The sequence below is a fragment of the Ctenocephalides felis genome, unplaced genomic scaffold (assembly GCF_003426905.1).
Source record: "Ctenocephalides felis isolate EL2017-DRISC unplaced genomic scaffold, ASM342690v1 CF-g0.4_SCAFFOLD_01886, whole genome shotgun sequence".
In the NCBI taxonomy this organism is placed as follows: Eukaryota; Metazoa; Arthropoda; class Insecta; order Siphonaptera; family Pulicidae; genus Ctenocephalides; species Ctenocephalides felis.
Window position 1 is genome coordinate 137,829,309 of NW_020538040.1, and position 24,010 is coordinate 137,853,318.

General features: G+C 29.1%; 1 protein-coding gene across 1 annotated transcript; it reads right to left on the reverse strand.

Annotated features, from left to right (window-relative positions):
- Positions 1–1,361: 1,361 nt before the first annotated feature.
- On the reverse strand, positions 1,362–23,511 carry LOC113377099 (guanine nucleotide-binding protein subunit beta-1). The gene is made up of 9 exons (XM_026617294.1): positions 23,168–23,511; positions 4,978–5,040; positions 4,503–4,648; positions 4,364–4,427; positions 4,179–4,285; positions 3,710–3,832; positions 2,781–2,982; positions 2,494–2,710; positions 1,362–2,417 (listed from the first exon to the last, which is right to left on the reverse strand). The coding sequence occupies exons 2-9, from the start codon at positions 5,032–5,034 to the stop codon at positions 2,311–2,313; spliced, it is 1,023 nt and encodes a 340-aa protein (XP_026473079.1). The 5' UTR covers positions 5,035–5,040; positions 23,168–23,511; the 3' UTR covers positions 1,362–2,310.
- Positions 23,512–24,010: the final 499 nt, after the last annotated feature.

Genomic DNA, 24,010 nt, shown 5'->3' on the forward strand with positions numbered 1-24,010 from the left:
GAGAATTTAAAATGCAATGGACTGCTATAAATGAGCTATTTTAGTAATAAAGCATTCACCTGATTATTTATTCAAATCATAGATTTAAAATGCCTAACAGTTAAGATTTTGAAATTGAAAAATGAGAATGTTTTATAATATGATATTCTGAACAAAAATGTAAATATTTTAAATATTAAGGCATAGTAATAAGTTCTACTGTAATTATTGATAAATGATAACTGAAATATAAGCTAAAAGTAATAAACAAAATAAGTAGGTTTTAAGACATATTATTGGACAAGACTATATCATACTTACATTATATTATATACTGGAATATACTTTTTAAGTAAAACATCGTTGTCTAATTAGAAACAAATATTGCTCTAACAGATGATGTAAGAACAAAATGTACTCAAAAAGTCTAATGCCAGTATATGCAAGTTTACATGTCACATTACATAAACCTTATGATACCATTCTTATTATTTAACTAATAGTTTCTGTATATTTAGCATGAATATATTTTTTTATATACCATACTTTGTATGATTTATAAACTAACATATGCACATATGTATATAATATATAAAGAAGAAATACAAAAATGTACAATAATTTAAGGGTTTCTAATATTGAAATGATTTGACCACCTAGGTAATATGGTACAACCACTTTGAGGTTTGATTAGGTTAAGTTGAGTGTCAGGTGAGATGTTGCTGAAAAAAAAAACTTTTATCCAAAATACAAATACTGCAACTTACTCTTACCATCAATAGGATAGTAATTGCAGTTAAACAACATCACACCTGAATAGCAAACTTAAAGAATCAAAAACTTTAAACCTTATATGTGATGAAATATTATGTATGCATTGTGCCCATAAGCGATTTCACATGAGAATATGAATATGAGAATTAGGCTAGGCTTCAAGACCAGATTGTTTATTCAGTAGGTTTATTCCCAGAGCCCTACTGGACACGATCATCCAGATTAAGGAATAATCCTACTTCTTTCTCCCCACACTTCAAACACAGCTACAAATAAACGTTATTGACTTTTAAAATGGGGAATAAATAATTGCCATCACATTATGGCATAGTCATCGCACAATAGAAGCCCAATCTAAAACCCAATATCTCATTAATTTGAGTAAACTCAATGAACCTATGTTAAAATAAGGTTTTTACAGTAAGCTATTTCTACAATTTATTATATGTATATAGATTTTAATAATGTTTAAAAAGTTTTATTCGTCAATTTATTTTTAAACCACAGATTCAACTGTTATGAAATATTAATGAAAACTCACATAAATAATAAAATTTATACATTAAACTAAACTTGACAAATATACAAATGAATTTGTGCAACATGAAATGCATTAGAATCAAGGTGTGGACGATCTGTCAGCATAAATCTTACTTTAAGTATAAATCATTTGGATATTTAGCATATTTGTATAAATATTATTTACTGACAAATCAAGTTGTTTTATCCACAATCGGGAAGTAAACTTGAAATATTGTTACTAATTACGTTGTATCTCCTAGATCGATTTCAATTGCAATGACTTTATTCAGTTCATTAATACATCACATTTGTCTAAATCTTAAAATAAAGTAAATGCTTTTGTATAAAGTATTGTATATAGTAGATTTGACAAAATTTGAAATATGTTTATAACGTTATTGATTAAAATCAATTTACGATAGAACAAAGTTCTTATGATAAATAAAATACCAATAATGGCTGACTAACATTTCAAAATCACTGATATACTACAAATCATTCCATCTAATTATCAAATTCTGAATACATTCGTATGCATTAATTTAAAAGAACATTATCTGATTGACCGTAACACGATCAATACTTCAATTTGGTTATCTAGTCATTTAGTTAGAATCTACATTTTATTTGGCTTCCTAATTATAAACCTGATGATACTATTTAAAAAACGGCTTTGCAGTAACCAAATTTCTGAACATAAGAGGATTTGGTCAATGTGGTACTTGCTGGTAATTATAATATCACCTTTTCCAATGTATAATCCAAATTAATCTGAATTATTCACCCAAACGAATACTGGGCAAACATTCCAGGTGCAGTGCATTAATTAGAATTATATTGCTATATAACTAATGCACAACACTGTATATATTAGTGTAAACATAATATTGCAAAATGTATGAGATGGTTTAGGATAATTCTAATATGTTTGTGTAGATCTGTGGCGCATTTACTGAACCATGACTGTTTAAAATGAGCAGCATTATGTAGAGGTAAGGCTGAGAGTTTATCTTCAGATAGAGTGTCTAGATTAGGCTAGTTCCACACACGGAGGAATGAGTCCCATGATCCTGTCGCAACAGCCATACCGTTTTCTGTTACTCCCAGACAAGAAACTCGGTTGTCATGACCAGCCAATATACCTAAAATATAGAAAAATATTTAGTACATTGTGTAATATTTGGTGGCACAAATGCAAAGAAACAATTCTTATCATACCTGCTCGTTCTGCCTTCATCGTATCCCATACGTTGCAATTGAAATCATCATAACCAGCAAGTAACAAACGACCACTTTTTGAGAATGCTACACTTGTGATACCGCAAATTATATTATCATGGCTATACATCGCCAATTCTTGATCAGAACGAATATCAAAGAGGCGGCACGTGGCATCATCAGATCCAGTTGCAAAAGCATAACCATTTGGAAAGAACTGGAAAAATATTATATATAATATAATATATATGCTATTATAAATTAAATCTTGTGGTTATTATACTTACAGTAACAGCATTTATATCACTTTCATGTCCTGGGAATGTTTGCTTACATTGACCTTCACGTATGTCCCAAAGTTTAGCAGATGCATCACACGCCCCTGAGACAAATGCTCTACAATGAGGACTTAGAGATAGAGCCATCACATCACCAGTGTGACCCAAAAATGAAGTGCACTGTTGACCAGTTTCTATGTCCCAGAGACCACTAAAAATGATCAATTATTTATTCCAATTATAATACAACAAAAAAAAAATTATCCTAAAATATAATCGCAATACTATAGTAGATTTATAACATCTAATAGGCAAATGATTTGAAATATTGATTTATTAAAAATTGATTCAGAGATGCTATAAACAATGAAAAACTAAACAAAAAAATAAATACTACTGATTTTTATGAATTTATGATTCCTAAACTAGTATTTATAACTAAAGAAACTAAAGTTTAGTCTATAAATGTTGACGTTCTTATTTAGAGTTCTATATATTTTGTTCAAATTTAAATTATAGTAAATAAAATAGTTCAATAATAAACATAGAATAATTTAAAATCATGTAATAATTAGAAAAAAAATTAGCATACTATTTTCATAATCAAAATAAAAAAAACAACCAAATTATTAACATATTAAGCCTAAAACCAATTAATTTGTGATTAAATTCTAATTTAATATTCATTAACAAAAAAAATTAATAAAAACATTAATAATTAATACTTTAAAATAATTCTAATTCAAGTTAAACAATGTTAGAGGGTTTCTAAAAATGTTTAATTTTCCCAGTATAACAAGCTATTATGCATCTATACGTATGTATTTATTTATTAGTACCAAAAACATTAGAAATTTCTAGTAAAGGTGTACAAAATGATAACCGATAATATAAAAACATTTTTAAATTTAGAAATACAGATATATTAATTTTCTTACCAAGACATATCACCCGAACTTGTCACAATTTGATTGTCGTCTAAGAAGCGACAGCAGGACAAATATCCGGTATGGCCGGGCAACTCCCTTGAAACTTTTACATTACCTTCTCTAGTCTTCAAACTGAAATATTTCATGAACGTTATAAAAGTTTAAATAAATAATAGTTTTAAGAATGCAGGTGTAAAATTAGACATGGAATAAAATTTTAGGAATGAAAGTGCAAAACTGACAGTGTTTATTTTTATTTAATTAGAAAGAAATTATTATCAAAGTAGTTCAATAAAGAATACTTGTAAGATTTTTTTTGAGTATTGAATAAGATAATTTGTCATAACTTTTTTGTGATCATTTACCAATTAAGATAACGATTTAGCTGCATTTCAATTTTTCAAGATATATGTTGATTAAAAATAAAAAAAACGTTGACCATGAATGTTACAAAAATTATTAAATATAGTAATTTTACCTATAAATTGAACAAATGTTGTCCAACCCTCCACAAGCAACATAACTACCTGATGGGGCATAAGCACAAGTCATAACCCACGATGAACGTAATGGAATTGCATGAACCTATTAATGTAAATTATTATAAACTATGATTAAATGATAGTTCTATGTTATGCATTGTACAATGCAACTATTACTCACCTTATTTGTAGTGTGAGAGTCCCACACGATAAGTTTACCATCTTGAGATGCTGATACCAAGTTCCTGTAAACATATAAATATGTATAAGTGGAAGCATGTAAATATATAAATAAGTGGATTGGTTATTGAATAACTTACCTAGAATCACTACCCCAGTGCATAGCATATATTTTTGCCAAGTGCCCCCTTAACGTTCTACGCGTACGCATCTGGATTCGGCCAATTGGTTCAAGATTGCCCGTCGCCTGCACCAAACTTGTATCACACGCGGCTTTCCGCGCATCCTATACAATTATAAATGTTGTAATTTAATGAATTAAACAAGTAAGTGTTGATAATATACTTAAAATAAAAATGAACAAAAATTCTATTAATATATAATGAATGTTATTAATTATTTTTTATAATAGTATTACATGCGTCCTTAATAGCTATTTTCCAATTTGTCAGGTACCAATTTTTCACTCCTGCATGCAATATGATAATAATGATTTAGTGCATAAATTAAAAGTGATCGTGTATTGAAATAATAAAGATATGGCATGTTTAATCTGCGCATCATGTGTGGACAAACTACAAAAATCAACCATTTATTGAATGTTGTATTCCTTACTCGAATGGCATTTTTTAGTGTCTCTGCTTCCTGCCTCAAACTATCCAGCTCGTTCATCGTTACCTAAAACAAAATAGAAATTATTAATTGAAAATATTTTTAGCCAGATTTATAAATAAACTATTTAAAAATTAATTAAAAATGAATTATATAGATTTATATACACATGTGTTCTACAAACAACTTCTCAAAATACTTTGGTGATAAGCTCTTCAAGCGATGCAGATATTGTTTCATCAATATTTGCACAATCCTTTCACATGCCTAACGTATTTTTATGATTGCACTGATCAAGTCAAGTTAGGGCAAATGTATGTTAAATAAACTATAGAAATTACCGAACATTATTTTCTTTATTTAATAATTGGATTGGTGGATGTCTGAACCTTAACTATGTACCTTTTACCATCTAAATAAACTTATAGCCGCAATGTTTTTACAATTAAATAATTTGTAAATAATTGCAGATTTTCATAATGTTAAATAATATGGCAAGAATAAGATTTTCCATCTTCAGCATCCAATTTTCGCAAGAATTTGTACCACACACCTCTACATTCAATTCAAGACACTCCATAATAATTGAGATTCTGCTCTAGATCGAATGCAAAATAGTTGTGGAAAAAAGTAAATCAAAACAACAGTTAAAAAAACGGTTTGTATTACATTGTATCTAATGTGAAGACAGAAGTTAAATACATTTAATAGAACTATACTTTACAGTATCTTTTTAAAAGTACAATAGTAATTGTTTTCTAATAATGATTATGCGTTGGAAGGTTCATCCCAGCTCAAATGATGTAAAGTAATTCATCATCATTGGGGTATTAAAATTCCAATAGCTTGGAACTATCGAACTATATTTGAATATGAGTTAATTAAGAAAATCTCAACCTGGCGTCATCCTCCATTAAATTTTTGGAAATGTAACAAAAACCAGACGTGATATTTTTCTCAAAGCAAGTTATATTATCTTCCCAATGTGTAATGATCATCGAAAATTTGAAACATTTTTGAATTATTAATATTGAGATATTCTTTAATCATTCATTCATCATTACGAAGAAAGTTTTGCTAAAAATTCCCAACCTACATCTATTTCAAGTATATTGAAACTAGAATATTCCAAGAAAACGTGGATAAAATATTATACCTTAAATTTTTAATTACGGAGAAATTTCTCGGTCGTTTTTCATATAAGACTGACGGTGATGAGCACGATTATAAAGAAACGACCCGGACGATCTTTAACAAAAAAGTAATTAGCACGGTTTTATATTAATATCTTTCGAATGGAATTTGAAACATTTTGTTTTTAATATAAAAATTATCACGTCTACACTTGAAAAGATTGTGATTGTAGTACAATAAAAAAGATTTTTTTGTGTAAGTAGTTTTCTCTAATAAAATTAATCCAATCACAAAATGGTATATCATCTTTCATTCATATTTTTTATACTTCGTGTTTTTTTTTAAGAATTACCATACACTTTACAGCTATCAATTATATTCTACGTCAAATGCACAGGCAGTGTGCACAAATATACTTATGTTTTGAAGCAGAAATATTTTCAGTAATGAAGTCAACGATTTCATCAAAACTGGCGCCGGAAACATTGTAGTATGATAACTGTGAGCACGAGTCACCAAAGTTTATAATATTGTCACAGTCAATATGCGCATAATTTGTTATAATTTCTTTTACACAAAACCATAGGATATGTTTGATAGGAGTTAGAAAATTAGGTTAAGATAATATTATGTTTGAAGAATATGTTGTAAATAAAATTTATATTCTACTCTAGTATATTCTTTAAATTCAGATAAATTTTCTTTACCTTGATTGTATATAAACCTTATGCCATGCATATTCATCAAGCACGTTATATTAGCTTATGGAAATTAAGTTAAACTCATGATTTATTTACCAAAATCAGCTGTATAATTCACAAATAAAACAAAGACTGAAAAACTATTTTTTTCAAAATTATCATAGTATAGACACTAGATAAACGAACTTCAGCAGTAATAATTCATTTGTGGCCATGAAAATTTCACTGTCGCTGCTTGCCACAAAGTAAAAAATATGTTTATAGGGGTGGGCCGGGCGAGAATCAAGGCGCATGCCCGGGTAGGGATATGTTGAAAGCTCAATTCCGAGAACAGTTTCAATACACGTTACAACTGGGTCAAAACTGCATTTATACTAGTCGTAATTATAAATGTAAATATAAGTGAATTATTAGATATGATTACTAATTAAATCACTGCAGTTAAACCAAAGTTGTTTCACGAATTAAAATATAAATTAATTATAATTAAAAAAGTAGAAACATTAATTTGCAGACCAAGCAAAGCGTGTTTAATTCCTTATAATTAGATTTTGAAATGTAGTAAAATTCACAGAATTTTTTTATTATTAGAAGTTGTAGCAGCTCCTAAAAATCTAATCACCTCAAGATTATAATCGTTTGCAGAATTTTTGTAATACTACTAAATTTTAGAATTTCGATTTTAATGGGTTCAATTCTATATGTTTAAGCATTTGCGCAAGATAATACTAAAAAAACATGGTCTTAAAAATCTCGTACAATTTTTTTTGTATCAAAATTGCCATATTTCTGTATATCATAGTCAAGAATATTTTATTTCATAAAGAAATAGATTTAGATGAATTTTTGTCTCTAAATTTAAGTGTGGTATTTAAAAAACGAATGAAATGCCATGTAATGGATAGTACGGAATTACCAAATATAATGATAAAAAATACGCGGACATTAACAGTAAATAATAATTAAATTTCATTTAAGTAAAATTATTGAGAATGCAACAAAAGTTAAGAACAATTTTATTTGATAATTCTTATGGCTCACAAATACACTCACATAAAGTAAATAACCAAAAATTTATTCAAACCGATATTTTATTTTTGTATAGAATGTAAATAATTTTCGAATGAATAAATAATATAATTATAACACATAGGTATCTATTTATAAGGTCATCACTACAACATCTCACTGCACCCAATATATAGTCTATTTTTTGTGTTCAATTATGTATATTCTTGTGCTACGAGATTCAATAATTTGATTATATATAATATCAATGGCAAACATTTACATGTAGTATGAGAAAGCCGCACAAAATAATTTACAGAGCTTGATATTAAATAATACACATTATAATATAATTTAAAAAAGTAAATACTTTATGAATTATTACAACAGGACAGGAATACATTATAATTAATTTCTTGATGGAAAAAAATTGACAAGTAAAATTCTATATTAGAAATGCTTGGATGACCGCAGGAAAATATTTAAAGAGCCGCTTGTTACTCACCCTTGATATATCATCTCTCGAAACTTCTAACTTTGAGCAATATTAGTGTTGGTTGACTAGGAAAAGCTTGAGAATTGATTTCTCAAATTGAAGAAAAGAACTATTGTAACAGATTTATATAAAATCTTTTTATTCAAGTCTGTTCCACTTTTTATTAAAAAGTGAACAGTTTTTGTTCAAACAACTTGAATAAGAGTAATCAAAATCGCTTATTAATTAAGAAGCATAACGTTCAAACGAACAGTTATTACACAATAATAGTTAAATCAAATAATATATATAAGGGGGCGTTCATTAATCACGTGAGCGATTTCTAAGGATTTTTGGACCCCCCTCCCTTTGGTGATACGTGGTGATATTTAAAATTATCCCGCATCCTTTACAAACATTACTGTATTTTTAGTATCGAGACAAACGTAAAATTTTTGTTTTTATTTCTTTTAAACTGAAGTAAAAAAAATAATCTACGTGATATCTTACTAGACCCTCCCCTCCACCACGTTATATTATGATTCTTTGTGACCCCTCTTTAAGGTGCACATGATTAATGCACCCTCCCGCCTAAAACTATTTTCAGTCGCACTTAAAAAATAAATACAATATTCACGAAAGTAAAAGTATGAAAAAAATGTTTAGAGCTGTTAAGTGCAACCTAGTGCTTTGATGAAATCATGACAATTTTTCGGTTATAATAGTTAATTTTTATTAATTTTGTTCATTAATTTATTAAAATTAAGAATTTTTTTGAACTATCAATTTATTTTTTTTAAAATCGGTCGACTTTGAGATTTAAAAAAAAAATTAACTAAAGTGTGTTGATTGTAAAATAGTATAGAACTTAATTTCATTATTGAAAATTTTTGTGTGAAAAAATTAAAACCTAAAGGTGACATGATTTTTGCTAGTACATTTTAACAGTTCAAATGTTCCCTTATCTGCGCGTGTAAAACTTTTGAACTGATTGTGAGTAAAATGTATTTACTAGCAAAAATCGTGTCATTTTTAAGTTTTCATTTTATACTCGAAAATTTTCAATAATAGGATTTTCAAAGAGATTACCATTTTGATTACAACTTTTGATGAAACTCGCCATCACACTTTAAAACATTTTTTTTAAAAAGGTCGCCTGATTTAAAAAAAATAAATTCATAGCTGAATAAAAAGTTTTAATTCTTGAAAACTTGGGACAATTGTGGTATATTTTTCACTTTAGTCAGAGAAATATTATTCACGGTTACGGTTGCAAAGTTTAAATGAACATAGTTAATAAAAGCTAACCACAATAATCGAAAAATAGTCATAATTTCACCAAAGCTCTAAGTTGCACTTGAAATCTCAATTTCCAAACAACGAAAGATATTTTTTTTCTAAATGTTTTTGGCACAGTTGACGTAAATACTATCAACCCCGTTTCGGCTGGGCGTCGGAAAGCAAATTTATGAAGCGAAGGTAAATGATTGAAATATACACATATGCATGCATACATGTACATATAATTTATTCATCTCATATATATATATATATATATATATATATATATATATATACATGCTTTATACATATATACATACATATAGATAATATTTAACCCGCCTTAAACCTGGGGGCTATCCCACTGTATGAACTGATCACGCTATGCACGTACGTATAGCGCGCACCCTTAGTTTTCTAAACTTTAATTAATTTTGTAATTAAACCACTTCTTATAAGCCTATAATATTTAAAGGGCTCGTTTTCACTATCAACTCTATCACCATGGCGAGGTTCATTAAAATCCCAAGTAAACTTGATGTCCATGTAAAACTTGGGTTGGAAGCCACGATTTATGCTGTGCCACATACAATGTGCACTACAAAACTGATGGCACATCAGTCAAAATGTGTTCGCACTTCTTACACGAATTGAGGTTATCACAACATCGTTGTTTTAAAGATTATTCAGTTTTAATGCAATAAAAATTATGGATGTTTAAGTGCAGATATTATTCTAACAATTGTTTGTGTGTTTATGCAAATAAATATTGTTATGATATGGTACGTCACTTGACGGCCTAGTTCACTAAAGTAACATGAGCACCATCACGTCCTATTATCACGATATAATATCACGTCTAGGCAATTGGATTAGAATATTAATGATTGGAGTGTCTAAATATAGCTAATAATATACTTGTCCTTACACAACTCAATATCAAATATTTTAGTGTTTAAATTTAAAATAATACTAACTGTATTACTCAACTTGTATTCATGTATAAGAATAATGAGCTAAAAATGGAAGACACCGACCGAAAAGAATAACACTCATATGGCTAAAATGTAAACAAGAAATGGAACACAAATATTTCATGTATAATAATTACGAAGTTGGAATGCCTATATAGTTAATTAACAGTGATTACTAAATCTAATTAGTCATGTTGCATTTATGAGTAATCATATTATAGTTTCGACAATGTAAAATATTAGAAACAAATTTTGTTTACTATGAAGAAATGTACAGAATTCATAATATTTATATATCGTGTTGTGTTTTACAAAGTAGCATGATGTGTATCGATATATATATATATATATATATATATATATATATAATATATGTGTGTGTACACTATCACTTTGCGAGCGCAGCTCAATAACTACATATGTGATATGACAGCAAAATGAGCCCATGCGCTAAGGATTCCGTACTGACGCAAAATTACTAAAATAAAACATAGGCTGCATTTTATGATACATTACTTTTGCTCAAAATTATTGGTGGTGCACTGTCCGAAGACAGGTCGATCGTGTGACAGTTCTTGTTTATTGTTTACTTTTTATTATACTTTTCTGTTTTTTTTCTCTTTTGACGCAAGTCCTCAATATTATCAAAATATGTTCGGCCCAGTTTCCTTTTTTTCCACAATCATTATCTGGTGAATTTTTTCCCTCTCCTTCACTTGTTACGTTATCGACCAAATTTATATTTTTCATTGTTCATCAAAAGCTAAAATAATACTAGGTCTACCGGAAGGAGCTATCTGAATCTTTGGCATCATTTTGCCACGTTTATTTATTGCATGTTTGCCTTACATTTTTATCGTTTAATATATACATATTGACGTACGAAATAAACCATAATGAAGTTGATTCACAATAGTCTGAAGTGTGAAATGACTGTATTTCCATGACGATTGATAAAGTTCATTTACGCCACTGTATTTTATACAAATTTTAACAAGGAAACTAGTGGTGTATGGCATCATGCCTCAAGTTGAATTGCTGGAACTTCCCGTACCGTAATGAAATATTCGAGAAATTTTAAACGTTTTTAAATATATTATTACAAATACAGTAACTTTCAGTAGTATTGCTATCTTGTTATATCTGAGCAAATCAATTGTAAATTATAAATCAATTCATCTCCAGAACATTAACAATCGTCATTTCATTTTGAATTCAATTTCAAAAACAAAAATAGTTGCCTAATTCTTTTACACAAAATTGAAAATGTGCTCCCGTATAGTCACAATCTAAACGCATTTGCAAATAATTATGTGCATTACTGTGCTTAGCTTGGCGGCATTTTGAAATTTTTCAATAGTTTTTTTTTTCATAAAATTGGAAAAGTGCTCCAGTACATAAACAGTCTAAACGCACTTGCGTAAACATTTGTACCGGAGTGGCGCTTAGACTTAGAGTGGTGCTTAGCCCGAGTAATTTTTTGAATTTTCAATCCAAAATTACAAAAATATTTTATGGAAAATAAAAAAAGATTAATAATTTTTTATTCCCAAAAGCAATTGTTTTGTCAATACAAGCAGAAAGTTTTTTCATTCAATTCAATCATTCAAATCGGACGCTTAGTTCACTCAAAAACTGCCATGTTTTTGCACATTTAGCTTTGTATATTCGAAATGGCGGACCTGTCTTTGCCAAAAACTAATCACCTCTTCTCCAAATCATTACAAATTGAATGTTTTTTTTAGATCATTCAAATCCGATACTCCTTTCTCTCAAAAACCCTATTTGTATTTTCTGCACTCTTTGCCCGTATCTCCGTAAGGGCTAGAGCTGCCTTTGCCAAAAACTAATCAGCACATCTCCTTATCAATAGGAATCGAATGTTTTTAAAACCATTCAAATCGGTTGATCCGTGCGCCCGAAAACGTGGACAAAAAAATGCGGACATACAAACACACACACACATCCATTTTTCTGAGGTATGCCAAAATGTTCAGAAACCTTCAAAACGTCGAGAAATGCAAAAATTTCTTCATTTTCGATTTTCAGCCCATTACTATAACGGGAAATTACTAAAGGGAAGTTAAAATGCTATTGAAGCACGTAGAAATTCATTGAAAATGTTTGCTTAAGGGGTTAGGAATACTTGGAATTTTTGAAAAATCAATTTTTGTTTTTTTTTTTGCATTTTCGTTAAGTGTAATATCTTGAAAATATTCTCTGAAAATTTCAAGTTGATCCGATGATTACTTTTTGAGTTATTGGACTCTTACCAGCGCGCTGAAGCAAGTGGAATGCTCGATACTTATACTCAAGATTATTCTCCCTTACTTCAGATGTTTTCAAAACTATTAAACCGATTTACGACAATCTCAGCAATGATAATTTACTTTAATCTATAATCGTAAAAAAATTAAGAGCTTACACCAACTAGTGTGAAAAATATGCCTAAAAACCGTGCATACTAGTTCTACTATCGTATAAATTGCTGAATGCATATGCATGATCATTATTATTGATTATGGATACCCTAGGACCTTAATTGTGGGTATAATTCCCATCGGTGTGCTGAAAAATTGGATGCTGCACGTGTGAAAGTGGCAGATCAACGAGAACACTCGGCAGGCCAGAATGCTTCGTAGGCAACAGCAAATGGAAATTTTGGAAACTTCCACAATGACTGATGAACTATTATACGGCCAAGAAATAGATGACTCGGTTTAAGTAATTCGATAATTCGTATTTCTGTGTGTAAATCCAATGTGAAACTTTAAACTTTAAACAAGTTTTTCTCAAAACTATGTTTTTTGAACTGGTGACAACTGTAACTCAAAAACCGCTTAGTAGATTTCAATGAAATTTATACAGCTTTTAGAATACATAATAAACTCGGGCCTGATCAAAGGATTTTTATTTTTTCAAAAATTTAAATTTTTTAAGATCAATTAACTGTTGATTTCTTCCGAAAAACCTAGATTTTTTTAATTTTTGCAAAAAAAAGAAAAGCTTCGACCAGGCCTAGGATTATCTATTTAAAAAACATTTTTTTTTATTTGATTGATTTTACATGAATCTCCAAAGAGTTATGACTGTCACCGCCAGGACCGTTTTTTTTTTTAAACTGGATGAACAAAAACAGCTATAACTTTGAAAATATTTTTTTTTTCTGAAATGTTAATTACTTCAAGTCACAACATTGTATAATAATATTATTACCGCATTATTATTTTTGTAAAAAAAAATACTGTTTAATAACAAAAAAAAATTACTAAAAATTCTCATTTTTTCGTGCCTCTGAGTACCCCTAACTCCTTAAGATACAGTTGCTGATAGGCAAAAGATGGTACAAAAATTTGAAACAGGTGATATCAACCTTTCTGCTGTTAGTCATGCGAGCCTTTTCGATCGACGATGATGTTTTGAAGGTAATGTGGAGCATGATCCTTTTGTGATAACATTGGAGACCGCAGAAAGAGTTAATTTAGCTCAAGAAACCATTTCAGACCATATTTAAAAAATATGTACTGGTTATTCAAGATGCGTGCTACATTAATAGGTCAGAAAATTTAGGATGATCGAGTTGTTTCTGCTTGCTCGGAACAAACTCGAGCCTTTTTCGAACCGGATGATAACTTACATACCACACCTCTGATTATCACATGGTTTCGACTTCACAAAACTTTTGGCGGGCAAAAAATCCAAAATGGAAACGTCAAGCACTTCTTCAATTTTTCGAATCTAAAAATGAAACATTTTTCAAAAATGGTATATACAAATTACCCTCACGCTGGCAAAAGGACCATTAATAATAATGGCAATTATATTATACAATAAAGTTAAAGGCGAAAGAAAAAGAATTCTATGTTGTTTTATTCCACAAACGGACAGAACTTTCCGGTAGACCAAATACATTATTATATATAGTTTTAAATCAATATTGTTTTATAAAAAAAAATAATATCGAAAATAAGTTGTTTCTTTGCATTTATAGAGCCTCTAATAATGTTTGCATATCTTAGAAACAATGCTACTTGTCACGCTATTGGAAAGACGAATCAACAAATGTATATGTATTAGTAGTTTCGTGAAAACATCAATTGTTTCGCGATTTGTAATTAATAACATTCGTGTGATATTTGTTTATAGAACGGGAAGATCCAATTTTTCAATAATTAGAGGGCATTGACACTCATGACAAGTTTCTTTTGAATTACATATTATTCTTCGTTCCTCTCATAATTCAAAATGTGCAAATTAACATTTGATTTAATTAATTAAAAAGCTTAAAAAGATAGTGTAATGTAATTAAAGACACACTCCATATTTTTTTTGCTGATTCCGATTTCGAGTGAAAATAAAAACATAAGTCATTAAAAATTTTATATTCACATGAAATATTAGGTCTAATTTGGATGAAAATTTTCAACACGAAGACAAAGTAATAGGTAAAATATAAAACAAGGTAAATAATTGTGTGCAATTAGAATGTTTTTGTAAAAATAATTATATAATACGAAAATAGTAAAAAGCGATAACACAGAAAAGGAACTAACAAATTTAAAATAAGGAAGTCCTCAATTTAAGAAATTCATTTTGTCAAAATTATTGTCATTGAGTGAAATTGTCAATTATTAATTTTAGTTGCAAAGTGTATGGCGCTTTTGAAATTAAATGAATGTAATTGAATTATGAAATAAAAGTTTGAAATTGAACATATAGATTTATCGTTAATATTTTCGCACAGATACAAAATTTGAACATACTTCCTCAAAAATATTTTAAAAATTATTGTGTACTATGTCTACTCATCTGAATAAAAGAATATGATCAAAACCGTATATTTTTACCATTCTAAATTCTTAAATATGAAGTCTTGTAAACAGATCATAGTGAATAATGTTGAATCATAAAAACCTTGTATTTTTAATGACATTTTACTATATAATAACACATATTAAATTGACAGTTATACAAAATTTTGCTAAGAAAATAAAGGACATCTATGTGCTGAGTAAAATACCTGATTGTGAGTAAAATACCTTAGTAAGAAATAAGTAAAAAGTAATAAAGTAAAAAGTAAGTAAAAGAAATTTGTTATATAAGAACAGTATAAAGTATAAAAATTCGTTAGCATATCATTGGAATGATTACACCAGTAAAAACTCACTGTTATTTTACAAAATATAAGAATAAAATAAAATTTCATATATTGTCAAACTGTACATGTTCAAAGGAATTATACAGTGAAATTATACGAACAAATATTAATTATATTTGTTATATTTAAGATTATTATTATTACTATGAGCTGTTGTGATGTGACTTCTTAATCCAAATTTACTGGAGTGCAACCCAGTAGCGAACTATCCTGTTTCTAATGAGATTTTCATTAGAATTTTTATCTAATACTGATTTTCGCCAATAATTATTCATTAAATAATTTTAGCTAGAGCTGAAATAATGTTCTTTTTCTATTCGACGTTTGAAATACCAACTTAAGAAAAATTTACTAAATTTTGTAATAATAATGTATGAACAATATCAATGGTAAAGTACATACTGCTATTTATTGTAGTTTAACATCATAATAATATGTAAAATCTATTTCTAGTGTGCGAAATCAATATTTTAAGCGTTTCAGTATTTTTTCTTAATACTCGATATAATTTAATCTTCTTAGTGTAATCCCATTACATGTCAAATGTAAACCATATCAACAAGTAGCGGGTTAATCTATCTCCTTTATTTTAACTCAAAGTCTTATAATTCATAGAAAATTTATTTTATCATTAATTATCACTTATTATGTTCTAATTACTATTAATAAAAGAGAGAAAAAAACTTAATTATTACACTTTACCAAACAATAATTTCAAAATATGCTTCATTCTAGTAAGATTATTCCAAGAGTTTATGTCACATTGATACAATTTATAAACAATTCTGGTTATTCAGAACCTTTATAATAGTAAGCCCTATATGACCTCAAATGTCTCAAATTTATTAGTGCTAAATAAACAAATTTTCTGTTAGGTGCTTAAGTTATTTTCAAATATTTACAATGTCTAGTGAATATCAAGTTTTATGATAAGATTATTATTATTATCAATCACACACATTCATTAATATTAATATTGCTGACGCACGTGCGAATTGCATTCTTATTGGATTCTAAGGCAAGCAGGATGAACTGAATGGAAAAATGAAATGGGTATTTTATTTAAATAATAAAAAGAACAATTTCAAGATATAGCTGACTAAAAAATTGCGATTGCGATTAATATAAGTGATATAAAGATCACACGATGAATATACAGGTAACCCCCGCATAATACGGTACGTCTATAACACGGATTCGCTCTAACACCGAATTGATCGCTCTCACAAGGTTTGAGAATTGAGCAAAGCCCTAATAAAATGAAAAAAATATAGTAAAACCTATGAAAATCAAACTTTATTTAATCTAAAACTAGTTAAATCGCAGTACAACCGCAGCTCAATAAATGTGCAAAAAAAACTAATTGATACTTATTATTCGTTCTATAGAAAAAAATTCTAAACGTATCTAAACAATTAGTCTTAAAATATTATCCTTTAAATAAAATGAGCATAAAATTTTAATAAAGATAACTTTGCATGTGGTAAATATATAAATATCTAAGCAAGTAATCGCAAATATATTGTTTTTGCAAAAAAAATACTGCACGAATCTGGAGGTACAAAAAACTGCACTGAGGATGTGTGGATACCTTGCAAAAAAATCATAATTCATATAATGTATATTTCTCCTTAAAAAAATGATAAATATATCAATATTTATTATAAAATAATGATTTGTAGCATGTTTCTGAAGTATTGGAACGTAACCTCTTAGTACTAGTTCTTTGTCCGGTATAACACGGATTCACATAACACGCTACTTTTTTGGAACGTAACTACCGTGTTATGCGGGGGTCACCTGTAGATGTATATAATGAAATTAAAAAGACTTTTTATTAATGCAAAATGATATGCAGTAATTCTTATCAAATTCAACATAGTTTTATTGGATTTTTTTAATTAATAAACAACAAACGAATGCAATAATCTGCAGAACCATTCTTACCAATGAATCTGCCATTAGAATTTATGCAATAATTAATTATTACTACAATATTAATTTCAACATAGCATTGTTATTGTATTTTATAATTGATATTTAATTCACAAACAATTTTATGACAGTGTTAAAACAAATATAGCACAAATAATGACAAGATATAAAATTATGCGAAATAACGAGAGAGATCAAGATCAAACCTATTTTTCTTTTTTTGGCACGATTCAGAACATGTTGATTCCAAAACATAATGCTACTAAAAGGCAACCCAGTGGTTGACCTCTTTTTTTGTTTTAATCTCTACATGATAGATATTATTAAATCTTTGTTCTAATACTGATGATATATATTGCATGAATTCCCCAAAATGTATTGGTGTTTAAAATCATATTTTAATCTTACAGAAACTATTTTCAAGCGGAGCAATTACAAATTATATAAAAAAACTATAAGCATTTATATATTAATAAATGTACATACATCATACCTAAAATAGTAAATGAATTTGTATCAGGTGTATCAGCAATTCAAGCATATATGAAATATCAAGTTTAACCAAAGAGATAATAAACATTGGGATCTAATCAGATTCCCACCAAGTAAAGATTATAAGCTTGATTGTAGACATTTGAATTGAAAAATTATGATTTTACCAACAAAATACAGGTAAACCGCGCATAACACGGTACTTTTATAACACGGATTCGCTCTAACACGGTTTAAGAATTGAGACCATCCCCTCATAACACGGTACTTTCGGGTTCGCATAACACGGTTTAAGAATTGAGGAAAGTTTTAATAAAATAAGAAATTTAGTAAAAACATATGAAAAAGCAAACTATTTAATCTAAAATGAGTACAATCGCCAAACAATAGCTCAATAAATGTGTGATGAAACTAGTGCAAAAGATAACTAAGTAGAATCCGATTAGTATGACGCGGATCGGATATTGACAACCGCTTATTATGACGTAATTTTAAAGGCAGTTTGGTTTCCATATAAATTTCTTAAAAAAAACAGCTGTCTAGTCGGATATGTTGACCTCGCTTACATTGACATTTCGCTTATAATGACCCATTTTTGAAAAAAATTTGGTCCAAGTATAATGACCGACATGATTTTACACCTCCGATAACATAGAGTTCATGTTTTTCATTGCACATTGTTATGGTATGGCACCACTGTGAACTACCCTTGTGTGTCAGGTCGCTACATACCTACCCACATACCACAGGTCTCTATGTTGCACGAGATTCGCGCTATGGAAACTTTGGCAACTTCCGGCATGGACGACCTCGTGCAAAAAATAAGTAGGCTCATTCTTGGTGTTCAAAATTTGGAAAGCGATAACATCTGCTATAATTTACTGAATTAGTAAAGTTCTATTTTTTTACTATTTGTACCCAGTAATTAAAACTCAAACAAAAATTACAGATTTTTTACATTAAAAATGCATTGTTATGTCATATTTTTAATTAAATTTGTCAATTTGTTAGTATGTGTCATTTTTTACCTTAATTTTTGTATTAAATTACTGAATGAATTAATAACATATTCGCCAAAAATTGTTTTTTTTTTTCAGTACGCTTAGTATGACGACCGCTTAATATGACGATTTTTCGCCGTCCCTTGAATGTCATACTAAGCGGATTTACTGTAATTTGATATATATTATTAGAGCGCGTACGTTCTATCGAAAAAAATTCTAGGATCATCCGCATAATATATTTTAATTCTTAAACAATTCTTTAAATAAAATAAGTATAAAAGTTTAATAAGATTACTTTGCATGTGTTAAATATATAAATATCATTTGCTAAAAGCAAGTATATTTTGCAATCGCAAATATAATTTTTTGGCAAAAAATAATGCACGGACTGGATGTATGTGTAGAAAGAAAACTGCTCAAAGGATGAGGATATCTTGCAAAAAAAGATTATGTTGGATAGCACTTACTTGTTAATTATGACGAAAAAATTCATATAATTCAAGTAATGTATATTACTTCTTAAAAAAAATGAATAAATGTAACAATATTTATTATAAAATCATGATATGTAGCATGTTTTTTGAATTCTTGGAACGTAACCCCTCTTTTTGTATTAGTTCTTTGTCCCTTATAACACGGATTCGCATAACACGTTAGTTTTCTGGAACGTAACTACCGTGTTGTACTGAGGTCACCTGTATATTACAAACAAAATATATATGCATAAAATTATACCTTTAAATGAACAATGTATCTTTATAAAAATGAAATTTCAATGCTCCTGAGATTATGAATGAAATATGATCATCTTATTGGATTTGGATTGGATGCTCCAAAATCTTATTGGATTTGGCGAATAAATTCAAACAATTTTACACGAAACTATGTTTCAAATTTGAACGTTGAAGACTTGATCTTAATGTATATTCGTTTGCTTCCTAGTAAAAGATAATAAAATATACATTTTGGTGTAGTATTACATAAAAAACTATTAAAAGATAACTGTCATGAAAATAAAACACCAGTTTACAAGCCCTATGACCTCCCATCCAATTACAGCTAATTGCCTTTAACGACGACAGGGAAATTACTGGCATCATCGACCTATTAAGTTTTGGTCAAACTGAGATTTAATTTATATCGGTCTCGGGCATGGCTAAAATATTCTCTAATCCAAACATTGGAAGATCGTGTATATATGAACATAGTTAAAAATAAGCGGCTTGGAATAGAGAGTGTGTTCGAATACGTAATGGAAACTCTTTAGAAAAATGATCCAATTTAAATCATAAAAAACGAATCGACTTAAGTTTTCTGACTAAGCTCTGACAAGTTAAATACAATTAAATACATTAAAGGGGTATTCTAAAGTAGAAATTCAAAAAATTCAAATTTTTCTTCTTTTTTTCACATTTTTTGTATTTACCTATTTAGGAATAGGTGTTCGAGAGGAGTTAAAAAAATACACATTTTCAAAGATACAGCTATTTTTGTTTGTTTCCTTCCTTTTGCAAAACATTAAACGCGTTTTTCTCAAAACTTTTTTTTTTTTTTCAATACAATTGCCTACGATTTCTCTAGTTCTATTGGACCAATTTACTTGAAATTTTCGAAGATTTTTCTTTATAGACATCTTTCAGGCATATACTAGCCTCATCACCAAATTATGATTTTTACTATTTAAAAAAAATCTAGAAACTCAAAAAAGTGGTAATTTTTTTTTTCAAACATTGATCATTTTGTCAAAAATGTATTTTTTAACTTAATCCTAGTATATACCGTTGTGACATCATTCTAGATTAACATTTTTTTAAAATTCGGATTACTAGGAAGGTTGCATGTAAATATGCATTGTCAACTTTTAGAGACCATCCACTTCACCCACTGCAATTTTTTAAAAATATTAAAAATTTTGGTTTTAATTTTTCCTGTACTCTTGGAACGTTGATAAAGAAATTATAAAAAAGATGTTAGTATAGAAATTTATTGCCTCTTTACGATGATATAAAAATTCATGCCCTACACTAGAACATCCCCTTAAAATGCAAAATACATAATAGTATTGCGCAAATGAAACCATCATGCATATTAGCAATATTAAATGTTAATATGTAAAAACACACAAATTATAATTTTCAACCTACACTAATGTTTTATTGTAATTACTGTTTAATTTAATAAAAATGTATTATTTTAAAGTGTTGTGCTTTTGAGGTCATTAAAATAGCAACAACTAAACTATGCGTATATTGTACGATTATTTATATGTTAGATTATTGTTAGGTGCTTGAACTTGAGATTGAAAACACTAATTAATTTAGTAGTGTTGGAATATATGAATAATATTCAATTTAAAATTTCTCAACAATTATAATCTGTGTCAGTATACATATGCACGAATGGCTTGTGATTAATTATAGCTGTAACTGGATTGAGGAAGCTTGTTGCAGATGGTGTCCAAGGGTGTCAATTGGACCAGTAATTAGATACCATAAACAATTTTTTACCAGACTTTGTTTTTTGTATTACTATTTGTCACTAAAATGCTGTCAATATTGATTACCGAAAGAAATATATAGTGTGATGAAAAATATACAAGAAGTGAGCAAATTATAAGGTAGGAGAAACTAGGTACGGTTGTGCCAAGGGTACGGTAGTGACAGTCGTCATAACAGCGAATTTAGAGAAAGGGTCCAGTTGAAATTATTTACCAGCAATTATTTTTTTGTCTAGATAATTTTAGCTCAGGCACAATGATTTGTTTTCAAAAGTATGTGTTGGGATTGTTGTGACAAATTTTGTGGCACGATTGTTATTTCTTGTCCTTTTCGGATGAAGATTAAACAAATAAAAAAAATTTAAGTAAACTAAGACAGAATACGAAAGAGAAAGAAAAAGAAAAAGAGAAAAAGATTTCACAAAAAATTCTTGATAACTTTATTTAAAAAATTATGTTTTGTTGCATATTGTTATATTTTATTCATAAGGTTTGTTTAAATGTTTATGGTATATTGTTTTACATATTATTGTTATTAACGACTGTAAAAGTCGTTATAAACCATTTTGGTGTTTATAGCTATTGTTGATAACCTATTTATATGCCTGTCACAACCGTCCCTGAACGCGTGGACGGTTGTGACACTCGCCCTTTTCTTGTATAATTTGATTTTTTAACTAATCCATCGTATTTAAGGACAGTATTTCAGTATTTCCACATAGACAAATGTTTAAATTACAGGTAAATTAACAAAATTTTGGCTGATTAAAAAAAGTGGCACAACCGTACCCAGTCTCCCCTATATATAAATATCAAGCATTTAATATGTTGCAAACATAACCTGCGGATGGAAAATCCTTTAAGTGAACAAACAAGACCTCGCCTACTTTGATTTGACGAGCTATCGAAATAATGTTGATTGAAATCGATCTTGAGATTTAAATAAGGAAAAACATTCGAACTGCCTAGTTTGGTTTTAGTCGGGCGACGCCTATGCAGAACACGCTGATGCCGGCAAATATGCTACTATCGAGAGGCACACCCCAGCCCTGATCCGTACCACGAGACTGCTTACACCGCCGTTACATCGGTAACATGTCATATGTGATGATTGCAAATTATCAATGACCCGGCCCACGAACACCTGACCACTGAATTTGCACAAAACAAAACTATCGGATATGACGATCATTGAACAACCATTTCGCACTTGCCTCGCGATCACGGGAATATTAATCAAATGTCAACACTACTGCCTTACATGTGTACAATCAATTATGCAACCCGACAACTGTCATATTTTCTTTAACCGGTCAACAATATTTTAACACTTTCACGATCCACCCTGTACCCGCACACAGGCCGAACAGGAGCGAAAAAAAATTTTTTGACAGCAGCAAGGATAAACGTCCGCCATGTTGTACGAAAACGTACGAAGATTTTGAAATAACTTTTGTTTCATTCGTGGAAACGGTACAAAAATTAAAATACAAAGCAGTTGCAATATATACAATTAGTAGAATAGATTATTTACCTGCTGAACACAAAAACGTTAGCTACAAATTGGTGCCAGTCCGATTCGCCCGGCCACCCGTCGCCTGCCTGTCTTCCCGCACAATCACACAACTTTCATAAGAAATATCACATTAATAATCAATAACACATATCTTTGATCTATTTATTCACTACTGGGCACTGACACAAAATTCTTATTAATGTACTTTTCAGAACTTAACTTTATCTTTTTACAATAATGGCAGCTCGACGTCGAACAGTTTGTGGTCTCCCTGCTGTGTCGTTCTTTTCTCGGTGCCAGATACACATCATATGGGGGGGATATACGGGCCTTCTGCGATTGGTCGAATTTCTGTCACCGATATAAACTAACGATGGTAGAGAAGGGTGCGGTGCGCTCCGTGCACTTCGTTCTGTGAACCATGAACATTCTATGACGTATGGCACCGCCAATCGATATACATATGGATAAATCAACAATTATTTACTTACTTTTACCAAATTGACTAGGTGTCAAGAATTGAAAATCACATTAAGTCATCGCCTTCGATTATATTATATGCCGTATTGTTTTTTTAATAATTAAATAAAACAATTGAAATTGTATTTTGAATATGAGCCGGTTGATTCTGGCGGCAAATTTGAAAAACGGTCAGTAAATACACTTTCTGCATATAAGTTTTATTTATGTATTTTTTTTATTTCATATAATAAAAGAAGACAAATAAATATTACAGATTAAAAGTTTTGGTTAGCATACAATTTATTTTGTCTTCACTTTCTACATCTTTGAAATATAGATGCGATTCAAAACAAAATTTATTGTATATAATCGGTAAAAATATTTCTTGCATCATATTTT

Excerpts from the sequence above, each read along its gene's own strand:
- LOC113377099 (XM_026617294.1), bottom strand. The coding sequence starts at position 5,034 with ATGAACGAGCTGGATAGTTTGAGGCAGGAAGCAGAGACACTAAAAAAT. Across the intron at positions 3,833-4,178 it reads AACATTTGTTCAATTTATAG|TTTGAAGACTAGAGAAGGTA; the intron begins GTAAAATTACTA and ends GAAATATTTCAG. Across the intron at positions 2,418-2,493 it reads GATGAAGGCAGAACGAGCAG|GTATATTGGCTGGTCATGAC; the intron begins GTATGATAAGAA and ends TCTATATTTTAG.